The sequence below is a fragment of the Monodelphis domestica genome, chromosome 6, assembly GCF_027887165.1.
Source record: "Monodelphis domestica isolate mMonDom1 chromosome 6, mMonDom1.pri, whole genome shotgun sequence".
Classification (NCBI taxonomy): domain Eukaryota; kingdom Metazoa; phylum Chordata; class Mammalia; order Didelphimorphia; family Didelphidae; genus Monodelphis; species Monodelphis domestica.
Genome location: NC_077232.1, coordinates 123444756 through 123458899, shown reverse-complemented (window position 1 = coordinate 123458899; position 14144 = coordinate 123444756). Strand labels below are relative to the sequence as shown.

The window sequence follows — 14144 nt, the reverse complement described above, 5'->3', positions numbered from 1 at the left end:
TACATAATCTTTGAATTTTGTGATAATAAAGATATAGTCTACTTTGAAATATTACTTGCTAGACCTTGTCTATTCTTTTTCTGATATGTTTATTAGAAATACTCAGAATTGTGTAGAATATTCCCATAAACATATTATATAGAAAAATGAATGGAAAAAAGCTTTTACTTTAAGCGCTAAATATGTGCCATGCCATGAGGCTAAAAATAGATAAGTAGAAACAGTTCTTGATGTGAAAGAACTCACATTCTTTTTTCATTAGGGAATGACATGATTAGACTTGTTCTTTAGGAATATAATTTGGGCAGCTTGAAAAGGTTGAGTTGGAAATCAAAGAGGGTCTTTCCCATTGCCTATACTTAGATCCAGGTCACAGTCCTAGGGTGAGGAGGAGAACTAGCACACACTAGAGATTATAGGCACAGGGAAGCATGGGTTTCTGGCCACAGTTCGAAGGCAGAAAAACGTTCTTGTAGTTGCCTGCAAACCAGAGCACAAGCGGGGAGAGTATTCAACAGACCTTTCCATAGGTCATACCACCTTGGAAGAATGGAAAACATATAGATCCTTGAAGCTAGCTCTGAAGGCAGCTGCACAAAGATCCAGAAGCTTGAAACAGGGCTCCCTTCAAGAACCCACCTAAAACTTTTTAACTTAAAAAGTTAAAAAAAAAAGCTGGAAAATGAACAAACAACAAAAAAGAAACTCAATGTAGGAATCTATTTTTCTAAGAAGAATAAAACATAATTTCAGAAGACAACAAAGTCAGTACTGCTCCATCCAAAGCCTCCAACAAAAATATGAATTGGTGACAAGCCCCAAAATAATTAATGGAGGAGCTCAAAAAGGATATTAAAAAAATCAAATAAGAGAGATAGAAAATTTGTAACAGAAATAAGAATGATGCACGAAAGTCATGAAAAGAATCAACAGCTTGGTAAAGAAGGCAGAAAAAATACTGAAGAAAATAATACTTAAAAAAATAGAACAAACCAATTGTTAAAAGACACAAAAATCCAATGAAGAGAAGAACTTAAAAGCAAAATTGGGAAAAAATGGGAAAAGATAGGTAAGTATTCAAGGAAGAAAAGAACTCTGTAACAGGCAGGATTGACCATATGGAAAAAGAAGTACAACATTTACTGAGGAAAAAAACTTTTTATAAACTAGAATTGTTCAAATGAAAAAGGTGGTTCAAAAAATCTTTGAAAATGATCATGCCTTGAAATTTAGAATTGGGCAAGTGAATGCTAATGACTCCAAGAAACAAATAAACAAAGTCAACAAATAAAAAACAAGGAAGAAAATGTATAAAAAGCTGTATTAAAAATTTGATTCTCAATTACAAGACAGAAGAGAGGTATAAAAAGATAAATGGGAAAGAGAAATCATAAACAATTCAATAAAGGTAAACTGTTTATATCCCTAAATGGGAAAATTATTCTTATAACTCTTAAGAACTTAATCATTAATAGAGAAGTTAAGAGTGTATTAGACAGAGGGCAAGAATGTGAGTTGCATATGATATCTAAAAAAATAAAATTAAGGGGTGAGAAAGAAGTGCATTGGGTGAAAGGGTAAGAGAGAAATAGATGACCTGTCTGTACAAAAATATTTAAAGCAGCTCTTTTTGCGGTGGCAAAGAATTGGAAAGTGAGGGACTACCCATCAATTAGGGAATGGCTGAGTAAATTATAGTTTATGTGATAAGAAATGACTATCAGAAGGAGCTCAGAGAAACCTGGAAAGAATTCCACAAAATGATGCAGAGTGAAGCAAGCAGTGACATCAATATTATATGGTGAACAACTGTGATTATCATAACAGCTATTTTAAGGAGTTCTGTGATCCAAAATAATACCAAAGGACTCATGGTTTAAAAAAAAAAATTATATTCGCTTCTAGAGAAAGAGCCGAAGGAGTCCATTTCCAAACTAAAGCAGTCTTTTCACTTTCTTTTTAATTTTTTTCTTTAGTTTGAGTTTTCTTTCCCAAAAGGATTCAAATGAGAAAATTCACATGTAAAAATCTATATGAGATTGCTTTCCATCTTGGGAGAAACGTGTAGGAAAAGAGAGAATATTGAGCTTCAAGAAAAATTTTAAAGTGTGTTAAAAATATTTTTATGCTGTAATTGCAGAAAATGTTAAAAAATAAATAGGAAAAATAGATTTTAAAAAATCTTCTCAGACATTTCCTAACTGTGACCCTGAACAAATCACTTAACCCCAGTTGCTTAGCCCTTACTGCTCTTCTGCCTTGGAACCAATATTTATTATCATTTTTAAGATGGAAGTTAATGGTTTAGGGGGAAAAAAAAGGCTTAGAAAGATATGATAAGTATTTAAAGTTTTATCATGTGGAAAAGCAGGCTTAGAGTTATCCTGCTTAGTCCCAAAGATCAGAACAAAAGAATAAAAGTTGCAGCAGAGCTCAATTAGTTTTAATGTAAGAAAAAATTTCTAAACCATAAAAACTATCCAGAAGTGAAATAGGCCACCGTGAAGGGAAATCCCTTAATTTCCAGTAGAGGTTTCAAAATTCATAACTTCTTGTTTGAACTATCTTTCATACTTTTTCTTAGGTTCCTATTGGACAGGATGGACTTTCAGATCCATTCTAGCTCTTAGAATCTGTGACCTCCATAACTACCATAATAATGTCTAAAATTAAAGTATGTTAGGGGTAAACTAAAATTCACAAGTGGAACTACATCTAAGGCTCCTCTCAGGCTTAGACAGCTTTTTAAAAAAGTGTAATTTCTTAATGTCCTTTCACTGATGTCAAGAAATAGAATAAAAATAAAACTTTATTAAAAAATAGATTTAGTGCAATTTAGACTTGATTATTCATGATCCACAAGAAAACCAAGTATGAAAAGAGAAATATTCTTTGCCAGTTTTCTTTATAAATCCTTCTCTATTTTAGGATATAATTTCTTGAATCTAAAGCAGTTTGCTGGAGTTGTTACTACTGATGAAGATGACAATTAGAAGAGGAGGAAGAATAGAAATAATTTGAATAATTTTGAAACTCAGAAACCAAAATTCTCAGCTGAACTATTTCTCTAAATTTCCTTTGCCAGCTCTTATGCCAGAATTGGATACAAGAAGCAAAATTGAGTCTGAATTTTGCCTTTTCTTCCCTGCCCTGTCTACCCTTTGTTAGAGGTGCTAATGAGTAGTAAAAGTGGCCAAAAGCTGGCAGCTGTATTGCAAATGATATAGTTAATTCATAAACTACAAGTCAGTAGAGACTGAAATAATCAAGGTTTTGGATATATCCTCATTTTTTGGATCCACATTTTTTTCCCCAGATACATACATGTCAGTGCCTTTAGATAGAATAATATTGCAATAATATTTTCTGCTTATAAAGCACTTTTGCTTCTAAAAGCTCCAAACAGAAGGTATTCCAGATGGTATCTCTTTAATGTGTACTCTTTGTTTTTAAAAGTATTATTTGGGAAAATAAACCTTTGTTGCTTCCCCTTAAGGGTTTCTGACTATTATTTGAAGTGTTAGTACAGATTGCTGGAACCTTGCTTTTATCTTTTTCTGTTAACACTTAGGAATCTTTTGTATGAAAAGATACCTGTGAATATATTTAAGTGCTTTGTGTCTCTGTGCTCAGCTGTAAAATAAGTAATTGGATCTGATGATATCTCTGCTCCCTTCCAGCTCTAAATTTTGTGACCTATTATAGTTTAGCTGGAAACTTTGGCAGAGATTATTTTAGACCATCAAGACAAATGTCACACATCATTAGAAATCAGACCTATGTTTTTGCTTTGATTGGAGTTTTCAAAGATTCACAAAACCACCATTTAACAATCTGAAAAAAAGTTGCTAAAATTCATCTCTGTTTATACAGAACTCCTACTACTCCTTCATCTTCGTTAGCCAAGGGATTTTTCATTTGATAAACAAATCTAATACTGTGCTTCAGCTGACAGGGCATTTTATTATAATAAAAACAAAACATTAATACCTCAATATGTGTTTAGAGGATCACAAAAGCCAACTTCTTGAAATCTGTGGTTGACCTGTAATAAAATCTCATATATTTGTTGGCTTTTGTGACCATATGTGCTTCAATTGCAAATTTCATTCGTATTAAGTGAAACAAACACTTTCTCAGTGTCAGGAGGGGATGCAGGACATTTATTGCTAGGGTTTTAGCACTTTTCAAAACTTTCTATTTCTTTTTTTTATACATAGAAACAGATAGAGTAGCAAATCTCTGGAGGCAAAATTTTCTAAAAGTAGTTTCCAAACAGTGCATGTAATTGCAAGTTAAACAGTAGCTAATTCCCCATGATGTGAGCTTTGTCTGCAGAGGTGACTTTTTCAAGATTTAACATTCATGTGAAAGTTGCCTAGATAAATCTGAATTTTTTTTCCCTAACTTTATGAGGTAAGAATGATTGTAGCAAAAGGCACATTTTGAAATGCGCTTTTCATTAAATGGGATGACATTTGGTTATTTAACATGACTTGGCTATCTGAAAAATTACTGGTTTTAGTTCTCTGCTATAGCCCTACTTTATAGGTCATTATGGAATGGAGGTAGCCCTGGGATCTCAAAAGATATGGGAGTTGAAAAAAACAAACACATGAAACCTCCACTAAGTCGAGCTGAACTAGAAAAACTTAGATGTGGTCCTGCTGATGGACTGTCCGTTGAGGGTTATCTGACATATTTGTCTAGGCAAGTGGAGAGAGTCCTCACTAGAAGTTTTTCCATCTTGTCACAGGATCAAAAATATATAGCTGTAGAAATCTTTGGTGACAAGTCCAAACCATCCCTTATTTTATAGAAGAGGAAACTGAGGCCCAAACAGATCATGTGCCTTTTCTAAGATAATTTAAAAAATAAGATATACCAATTATATTGCACTTAAAGTTTACAAAGCACTTTAGAAATATTATCTTATTTGATTCTCACACTGAACTTGGGAGATAGTTGTACAGTTGAGGAAATGGAAAAAGATAGCTTAAATGACTTGCCAAGGGTTACAAAGCTAGTATCTGAGATTAAAATTGAACAGAGGACTTCCAGGTCCAATTCTTTATTCACTGGGCCAGCTGGGTGCCTCATTCATTATCCAGTTCTCTATCCCCTACCCAGTGGTATCATAATAATTATATTTGACTATAGTTACTTATGAAGACTATATACTGCATTCTAGAAAGGCTGTGATCTGTGATCATAGAAGACGAGGTACCCTTTTCCGAGATTATCAGATAGCTAAAGATCTCTGTGTGCTTATTTTATATCCTGATATACTACAAAGTTACTCAATTTCTCCCCCCCCCCCCAGTTATTCAATTTCTGTTCATTTTAGTTGTCTCTGAAGGGTTCTCTATTTAGATCATTATATCATCTTCAGTTCTTTGTTGCCTCTGCTTATTGCTCATTTTCTATTTTTTGTCCTATAATTGTACCCAGCATACCTAAACCATTTCTAGATATAAAAAACACATTTATATCATAGAAGAAATTTTGTAAGATTCCCTTTTTTCCTATTTTCACATACAGTTCAGGTAACGTTGAAATTGCCAAATTTCTATATGTATTTCACTCCATGTTGTAGTCTATTTCTTCTTCTGTTAGTCTAGGCAATTTATATTTTTGTAAATATTCATCCATATCACCTAGATTGCTATATGTATTGCATATAATTGAGCATAATAATTTTTGATTGCCTTAATTTCCTCTTCATTAGAGGTGAGGTCTTCCTTTTCATCTTGGATATCATCAATTTGGTTTTCTTTTGATGATGTCTTTTTTATTTGTTTTTTCAAAGTACCAGCTTCTAGTCTTATTTATTAAATCAATAGTTCTATGACTTTCAATTTTATTAATTTCTCCTTTGATTTTTAGGATCTCTAATTTAGTCTTCATCTGAGGATTTTTAATTTGTTCACTTTCTAGTTTTTTAATTTGTATGCCCAATTCATTGACCTCTGATCTCTCTAGTTTGTTTATATATGAACTCAAGGATATAAATTCCCCTGAGTACTTCTTTGGCTGCATTCCATAGATTTTGAAAGGATGTCTCATCATTGTAATTTTCTTCAATTAAGTTATTGATTGTACCTATGATTTGTTCTTTAACTGATTTTAGAGAATCATATTGTTTAATTTCCAATTAATTTTTGATTTGCCTCTCCATGTACCCTTACTAAATATTATTTTCATTGCATTGTGATCTGAGAAGGTTGCATTTATTATTTCTGTTCATTTGAACTTGTTTGCAATGTTTTTATGCCCTAATATATGGTCAATCTTTGTGAATATACCACGTGCTGCTGAAAAGTTGTATTCCTTTTTGTCCCTATTTATTTTTCTCCACATATCTACTAATTCTAATTTTTCGAAGATTTCATTCACTTCTCTTACCTCTTATTTTTTGGCTTGATTTAGCTAGTTCGGATAGAGGAAGGTTCAGATCTCCCACTCGTATAGTTTTTCTGTTTGTTTCATCCTTGAGCTCCTCTAGTTTCTCCTTTAGAAATTTGGATGCTATGCCATACATGTTGGTGCATACATGTTGAGAACAGATATTTCCTCATTGTCTATACTGCCTTTTATCAGGATGTAATTACCTTCCCTATCTCTTTTAACTAGATCTATTTTTACTTTGGCTTTGTCAGATATCATGATTGTGACTCCTGCCTTCTTTTTCTGAGTTGATGCCCAGTAGATTTTTCTCTGTCCTCTTACTTTTAACCTATGCCTGTCACTTGACCCCCATTGCCTAACCCTTACCACTCTTCTGCCTTGGAGCCAATACACAGTATTGACTTCAAGACAGAAGGTAAGGGTTTAAAAAAAAGGGGGGGTGGCAGCTGGGTAGCTCAGTGGATTGAGAGTCAAGCCTAGAGAAGGGAGGTTCTAGGTTCAAATCTGGCCTCAAACACTTCCCAGCTGTGTGACCCTGGGCAAGTCACTTGACCCCCATTGCCTAGCCCTTACCACTATTCTGCCTTGGAGCCAATACACAGTATTGACTCCAATATACTCCATGAAGTATACTTCCTCATGTATGTTTCTTGTAGACAGCATATGGTAGGGTTTTGGATTATAATCCACTCTGCTATTTGCTTGCGTTTTATGGGTGAGTTGATTCCATTCACATTCAGAGTTATGATTACCAGCTGTGTATTTCCCAGCATTTTGATTTCTACTCCTAGTCCTGCCTTTTCTTCTTTCACTATTTCCTTCTACACCAAATGTTTTGTTTTTAATCAGTCCCCCTAATTCTCACCCTATTTTACTTCCTTTTTTACCCCCTTCCTTCTTATTCCCCCCTTATTTTCTTTATAGTCTTTTTAAACTACCCCCCCATCATCTCCCTCCCTTGTACTGCTTCCCTCCCCACCAATCTGTTTGTTACCCTTCTACTCCCCTAAAGGCACAAATCAATTCTATGCTCCAATGGATTGGATTGTTCTTCCCCCTTTGAGTCAATTTCAATGCAGTAAGAGTTTAATATTTCCTATCTCCAACCTCTTTATCCTTCTGGTTTATTGGTGTTCTCCTTCCTCCTGCCATGAGCTTCTTTGTGACATATAAATTTACCCCCTTTTGTTTCTTTTCCCATTTGTTTTAGTATTAACCTCTTTTTTAGCTCTAGTTCTATATATATATATGTATAAAATATACACATATATATGTATTTATGCATACATATATCTATATACATATTTGTCTTGTCATTTCATCCTACACAGTTTGTCACTGTTCCCTCTAAGTGTAATTCTTCTAACGGCCCATGTGACCATAACAATTTTTGTTGTTAGTAGTCTATGTACCTTTAGACATTTCACTTTCTTTTTCACTCCAAAGAAGACAAGACTCTGCTCAACACTAGATATTTTTATTTGGTCTCATCTGCTTCCATTCTTGGACCCTTCTTCTATCCAGTCCTTGAACAAAGATAAGGGAATTTTACTGCATTTTTTCCTTTTATTTCTTTTTTTCATACTCCATTTTCTTAAAATAAAGTTGTCTAATCCCTCTTTTAGAATCATTTCTTAAGTCCCTTTTTTAGCCCCTCTTCATCTCCATCTGAGTTTAAGATATTTCTGTTTCAGATGCTCTCTGTGCATGTATGCTATGAGTCTTTGTTCAATTCAGATGAAATTGAGGTTTACATATCACCCTTTTTGCCCTTTCCTCCATTTTTGTATAGTTTTCTTCTTCAGTATCATGATTATTTGAAATAGTAAGATCTGCATCAAATATTCATTTGTTCTTTGGACTCATGTACACATTGCTAGAAGATACTTCTTGTTAGAAACGTGATTTTCATTCAACATTTGTTCTTAAAAAATTTTATACTCTAAACATTTCCCACCTTTGCCTCCCTTTGACTTATCACATGATTCAGTTTGACCTTGTACCCATTTTCTTCATGTGGTTTTACCTTAAAATCCCCCATCTTCCCATAATCCCGTCTCCAATAGCTGTGAATTAATGACTCTCTTGTGGCATTTTTATCATACTGCTTTACATTATAATAGAAATTCCTGAACTTTCCCTCCATAATTTAGAGTATAAACTCTTCTTTTTCAAACATTTTATTTAATTAATTAATTTAGATTATTTTTCCATGGTCATGTTCTTTCTCTCCATTCCCCTCTCCCCACTCCCAGAGCCAACAAGCAAATCTACTGGGTTTTACTTGTGTCATTGTTCAAAACCCCATTTCCATATTATTACTATTTGTAATAGAGGACCATAAACTCTTCAAAGGTAAAACTGATTCATCTGCATCTTTGTGTCCTCTACAGAGTTTGCACAAAGTAGGTCTCATTATTGTTCCTTCGGTGAAATAAAAAAATGAAATCAACTTTCTACTCTGGAGTTAGTTTATTATAATAACTTTTTTGTCTTTCAGTATCTGGTATCACAAGTTTCTTTGGGAATTTCATAGAGATAATTTGACATATTCACATGGTCTCTTACTTGAAATCACAATGTCAGACTCTATTTCCATTGACAATATCTTTTGACAGCATTCTAACTGGCATAGTATTTGGATAAGCTTCATAGAGGGCAGTTTCTTACCAGACATTATTAAACCTAAAGTAACTACTGCACTGAATGGCATGATATTTTAGGATTTACTCTCTGACAGTGTCAGTGATTCAGAAGTTAACTTGTCTCTAGTCATTTCTGTCACTCACTAGTATGTAAGCAGACAGTTAAATGTCTCATCACTGGGCATTCTACTTGACTAGAAATAAAATGGAAAGTTGGAAGCTGTCACAGTTAATTCAAGAGTTATGCAGATATTAGAGGATTGCCATTACCTTTCAAATGCCTTCCTTTACTTTTGGAAGTAGTCACCCACTCTTCTTTTTCCTCTCTTTTTTTTTTCATGTACCAACAGTGTCATAAGTGCTGCCACCTACATTTAGATCTGAAAATCGTAAGGATGGGAATCAGAGATTGGGTTTTTCATGGAGAATTTTCATCTCTTGCTTTCTAATTCTGACCCTGTCCTAAACTTCTGAACATAACACAAAATATGACTTTTAGTTCCTTTCTTTGAAATAGTCACTACTAATTTTGCTTTGAATGGGAGGGTATACCTAAATTAGGTTTTATTTAATGACAAGGAGGATCTGTGTTAAAGATAAGAAAACAAATGATGTTAGAGAAATGTAAGAGAATGGAGGAGTTTGGTAGAATTTAAAAAGTTAAATCAAGTCATTCTTCAGGAAGAGAATTGTAATATTTTTGGCCAGAGCTCATATTGTGTTCCTCGACATGAAAATAAAGTAGTAAAAAATGCATGGAAATTAAGATTAATGATCATAATGGTAATTCAAGAAGATGAGATTAAGGAGTTGGTGAATGTAAGGATGTGCTATATGTGTTATAGTGAAAAAAAAAAAGTCCCCAATTTTTTTACACCACCTTTCCTTTTTTAGTCAAACATAGGAGAAGCTATCTATAATAGACAAAGGATATTTTGTTGTCTAAAATAAATTTGCTATGTTTGATTTTAGTCTTAGTATTTATGTTTTGTTTTCCTTTGAGTCCTATTTTTAGCTTATAATTTGATTAAGAACTATTTATTACAGCTTTTCTAGAAGAATTGCTCTAATTAACAAAAATTTCCTTTCAAATGTTCCTGAACTTTGCAGAACATTATACATCCATGGTCATACTAAGTTGGATTTCACAGTCTGGCATACTGCAATTGAAAAAGCTGCAGGTACAGATGGTAATGCATTACAAGACCAGCAGCTCAGCAAAAATGACGTTCCCATTATAGTGAACAGCTGTATAGCATTTGTTACACAGTATGGTAAGTACTTCTGAGATCTTTTTCAACTCACAGTATCATTCTTTCCATTTGCAAGTAGTTCCCCAAATGGAGTGGATTAATGTAGTTATGTTTGAAATGGCACCTGAGGAAAATGGAAGCACTGTCGATTTTCAGCTTGTGACTTTTTCCCCCTAAATTTATTCAAAATATAAAATATAATTTGAAAATTTTGTTTGTTTCTCTTTCTTCTCCTTCTATTAAGTTTAGATAAACCGTTCCAAGAGAATGTCTTAAGAATGATAGTAAGTGGGAAGGGGGTGGGGGCTGTCAACAAATAGAGAGCTAGGCCTGGAGATGGGAAGTGTGGGTTCAAATCTAGCCTTGGATATTTCCTTGCTGTGTGACCTTGGGCAAATCACTTAACCCCAATTGCCCATGCCGTATCATTCTTCTGTTATGAAGTTAACGTTCATTATTGATTATAGGACAAAAGGTAAAGGTTTTAAAAAATAAAATAAAGAGAATAAAATAGGCATTTGAGTAAAGGTTCAAATTATTTCTCCAAGGGCTAATATGTTTCAGTCATCCAACATGTCTTTGTCATTTGTGAAACTATTTCACAAGTGGCAATTCTGGTACTTCAGAATGGAATAGATTTAATTTTCAGTAGGCACATTTGTTAAAACTGAACAGTCTCTTTTATTTTTGGTCTATTAAAATGTTGATTATTTCGAGTTAAATGTATGTCTTGGAACTAGCATTGTTGTTGGCATTATTCATGAAAATGGGGTTATTATATTTGGCTCATTTACAGATGTAATTTTTTTTATTAATGGGTTTGCTTATTTCACAACTTCTCTATTTATGCTTTAGCTTGATTATAGCATGTCGCCATGATTAAACACTTTCTATACCTGCACAAACACTCTTACTGTCTTATCTTTGTGTAAGAATGATATTGGATTCTCAAAGGCCATGCTAGAAAATTACCAGCTCTTGCAAGTGCTACCATAGTGGAAAGTACCTCTAAGCAGGGTACTTAATATCTCGGGACTAATCTGGCTAAGAATGGAGGAGGTTAGCCCCTGGGTGATGACTTCTGTGACCATGGCAACCCACTATCCAAGAAAAATACAAGATTGCTTTCAGACCTGTTGGACATCATTTCTGCTTTTTGTGCAGTCATACAATGTTGTAAAACAGGACAGGATGTGTAGAGAAGATTTTTAAACCACCTACAACATAAGCTTCACTGCTAGAAACCTTAATTTCTGGTGATCAGCAAGTTGATGCATTGCTGACAGAAATGAAACAGTAGATTTAATGAAGTTACAGAATGATTTGAAAACTTCTAAATCAAGGGTTCCTCACCTATGTGCAATGCACTCCTTTACAATATACTGATGTCTGTTGGACCCTTTTTTATAATAATGTTTTAAAATGCATTACATGAAATGCATGGGATTACCAAAGGAAACAATTATATTGAAATAGAGTTAACAAAATAATTTGAAAAACAAAGACAAGAATCTCAGGTTAAGAACATCCATTCAAGAAAAGGGGAATAATAGTGTTCTCAGTGTTGGTCATACTTTGCGTGTAAAAGCAAGAAATATTTCAGAGGACATTTAGTCATCTTACTTTGAAGAATTCATGTTAAGCATAGCAAAGGTACAATCACAAAAATCTCTTCAGTTATCTGTTGTTGAAGATGGATTAGAGAAATTGAATAGAGAACATGACCAGATCCCTCAAACTAAGTAAACCAATACTAAGCTTAATACTTGATAACTATATGATAAAAGATGTTCTTTCAATAGGATGACAAAAATATATTAAAAAATACTGTTTGGTGTTAGGGAATGGAAAATAATAATGGTTTGACTTTGACTTGATTACCTTGAATAACTTATTCAAAAATAGAGTCCAAAAGCTCTGGGCATCATGAGAACTAAACAGCATCACAAAAGTAAAAACAAATAAATGACTTCATTCCAGACTTAGTCATTTATGTGCCTTCAGAGAATTCACTGGAAAAGGCAAACGTTAAAACAAACACTAAATTATAAGACTGGGCAAAGACAAGATGGTAACAGTTGCTATAACTATAATTTGATTTATTCAGCAAGCTTTAATTTAAAAAATGGAATCATATAGTATGAAAGACTTTGATAACCATTATCACAGGGCTTTAAAGAATACATTATAGTGATTGCAAAGCCTTAGAGTTTAACCAATTTTAAAAAAATCATCTCAAAGGGGAGATCAGAAGCTATCCATCTCCTCTGGTTTCTTTGTTAGATGGAGAGACTTAATCAGAATTACTTTAATTTACAAATTTCTTTGTAAAATATTGAGAATGAAAGAGAGTGAACAATATTGCCTTAACAAAATAGAAAAAAATGATTGAGCGGGGAAAAAGCTGACAGAAAGCATTGGCAGGAGAGGAAGGAAAGCTGAATCAAATTAAGAGTATTGGTAGATGAAACTTGAATACAGATTAAAAAAAAAAGAAATGGAGGTGAAACCACTTGAATACTCAATGTACTATCTGGAGAAAGTGAAAAATGCACTTAAAAATGAACTTGGGAAGAATGATCCTCTTTTAATTTTTAGGCTTCCCTGCTTCATTCAAAATTCAAATTAATGCCCATTTTCTACAAATTGCCCTTCCTTCCCCTTCACTCGTATTAGTGCTTCCATCTGAACTGACCCCTTTAACACTGTATAGATCTTGTTCAATTTATTGCCTATTGCCTCCTTGATTAGAATGTGAGCTCCTTGAAAGCAGATATTGCCTTTCTTTCTGGCACTTATCATAGTGCCAGGCACATAGTACTGATTAATAACCAACTTCATTTGTTTCTCATATCAAACAGGTCTTTCAGAAAGTGATTTACAAAAAAACATTTTTTTTAATCTGAAATTATGCTTAAAAATACATGAGAGAACAAGCAGGCTTTATAAATTAACCTATGAAGTTATTCATTCATTCACATCTTAGCAATCATATAGCTGATAGAGTGGTAGAAGAAAGACACTTTTCTACTGTCTTTATGGCTTAGTAATTAAAAGTACATTTGACTGATTTGGTATATATATAAGATTTTTTGTTAGATGCATCCATCCCCAGACATATCTTTGTATAGAAATCCCCCTGATTATTAGAAACTGACATCACAAAGACCTTTGTTTATTAGAATTTTGTAGGTCCTTCATGAAGGAATCTGAAATGGACAGGAACCAAAATTTTATAGTATGAAATCACCCAAATGGGTTCTGATTTGCATTAGTGGCAGTAGTAATCACAATGATGAGATCAGGCATGCAATGAAGTCTTGAAGTGTTTTAGGACTACCTTAAAAAGTATCTTGATTTTGTACCCTTATTTGTATGCTTTTAGAAATCTTCAGGATTTTGTTGTTTTTCAGCATTCTTGCCATTCCCACTATGTGCTTTCTCTTAATCTCAGAGTCATAACTAGCTTTGGAAACCAGAGCTAACCAATTGGGAGTTGGTCCCAGGGAACTAATTTTTAGAGTGTTGACAGCACTTAGTTTGCCCTTCTTCCAAGGTATCCCTTCCCTGATGTCCTGGACCTGTTGTTATAAATGGTTGATATAAGGTTGATACAATTTTAGAGGAACACTTCATTTTAGATGAGATTACTATTTAAGACCTTACTTTTTTCCCTATCAAGTGACTTGTTTTAAATTTTCCATTATTTAAAGTGTGTGTTTTACACTTTCCAAACTCTGATATTTTTGTAATTCCAAAGTCAAAAATATGTCAAGAATCAGTTACATTTGAGTGGTTTAGTGGAAAGGATAACATATATGCTCTGTTAATACAAAGT

At 33.5% G+C, this 14144-nt stretch overlaps 1 protein-coding gene across 5 annotated transcripts in view; it reads left to right on the top strand.

Annotated features, from left to right (window-relative positions):
• Positions 1-14144, top strand: part of ARAP2 (ArfGAP with RhoGAP domain, ankyrin repeat and PH domain 2) — a 224507-nt gene that overhangs the window by 149653 nt on the left and 60710 nt on the right. For all 5 annotated transcript variants that reach the window (XM_056802513.1, XM_056802512.1, XM_007496580.3 and 2 more), the window contains exon 20: positions 10164-10327. In XM_056802513.1, the coding sequence (XP_056658491.1) occupies positions 10164-10327 (164 nt within the window). The remainder of the gene's footprint in view (positions 1-10163; positions 10328-14144) is intronic.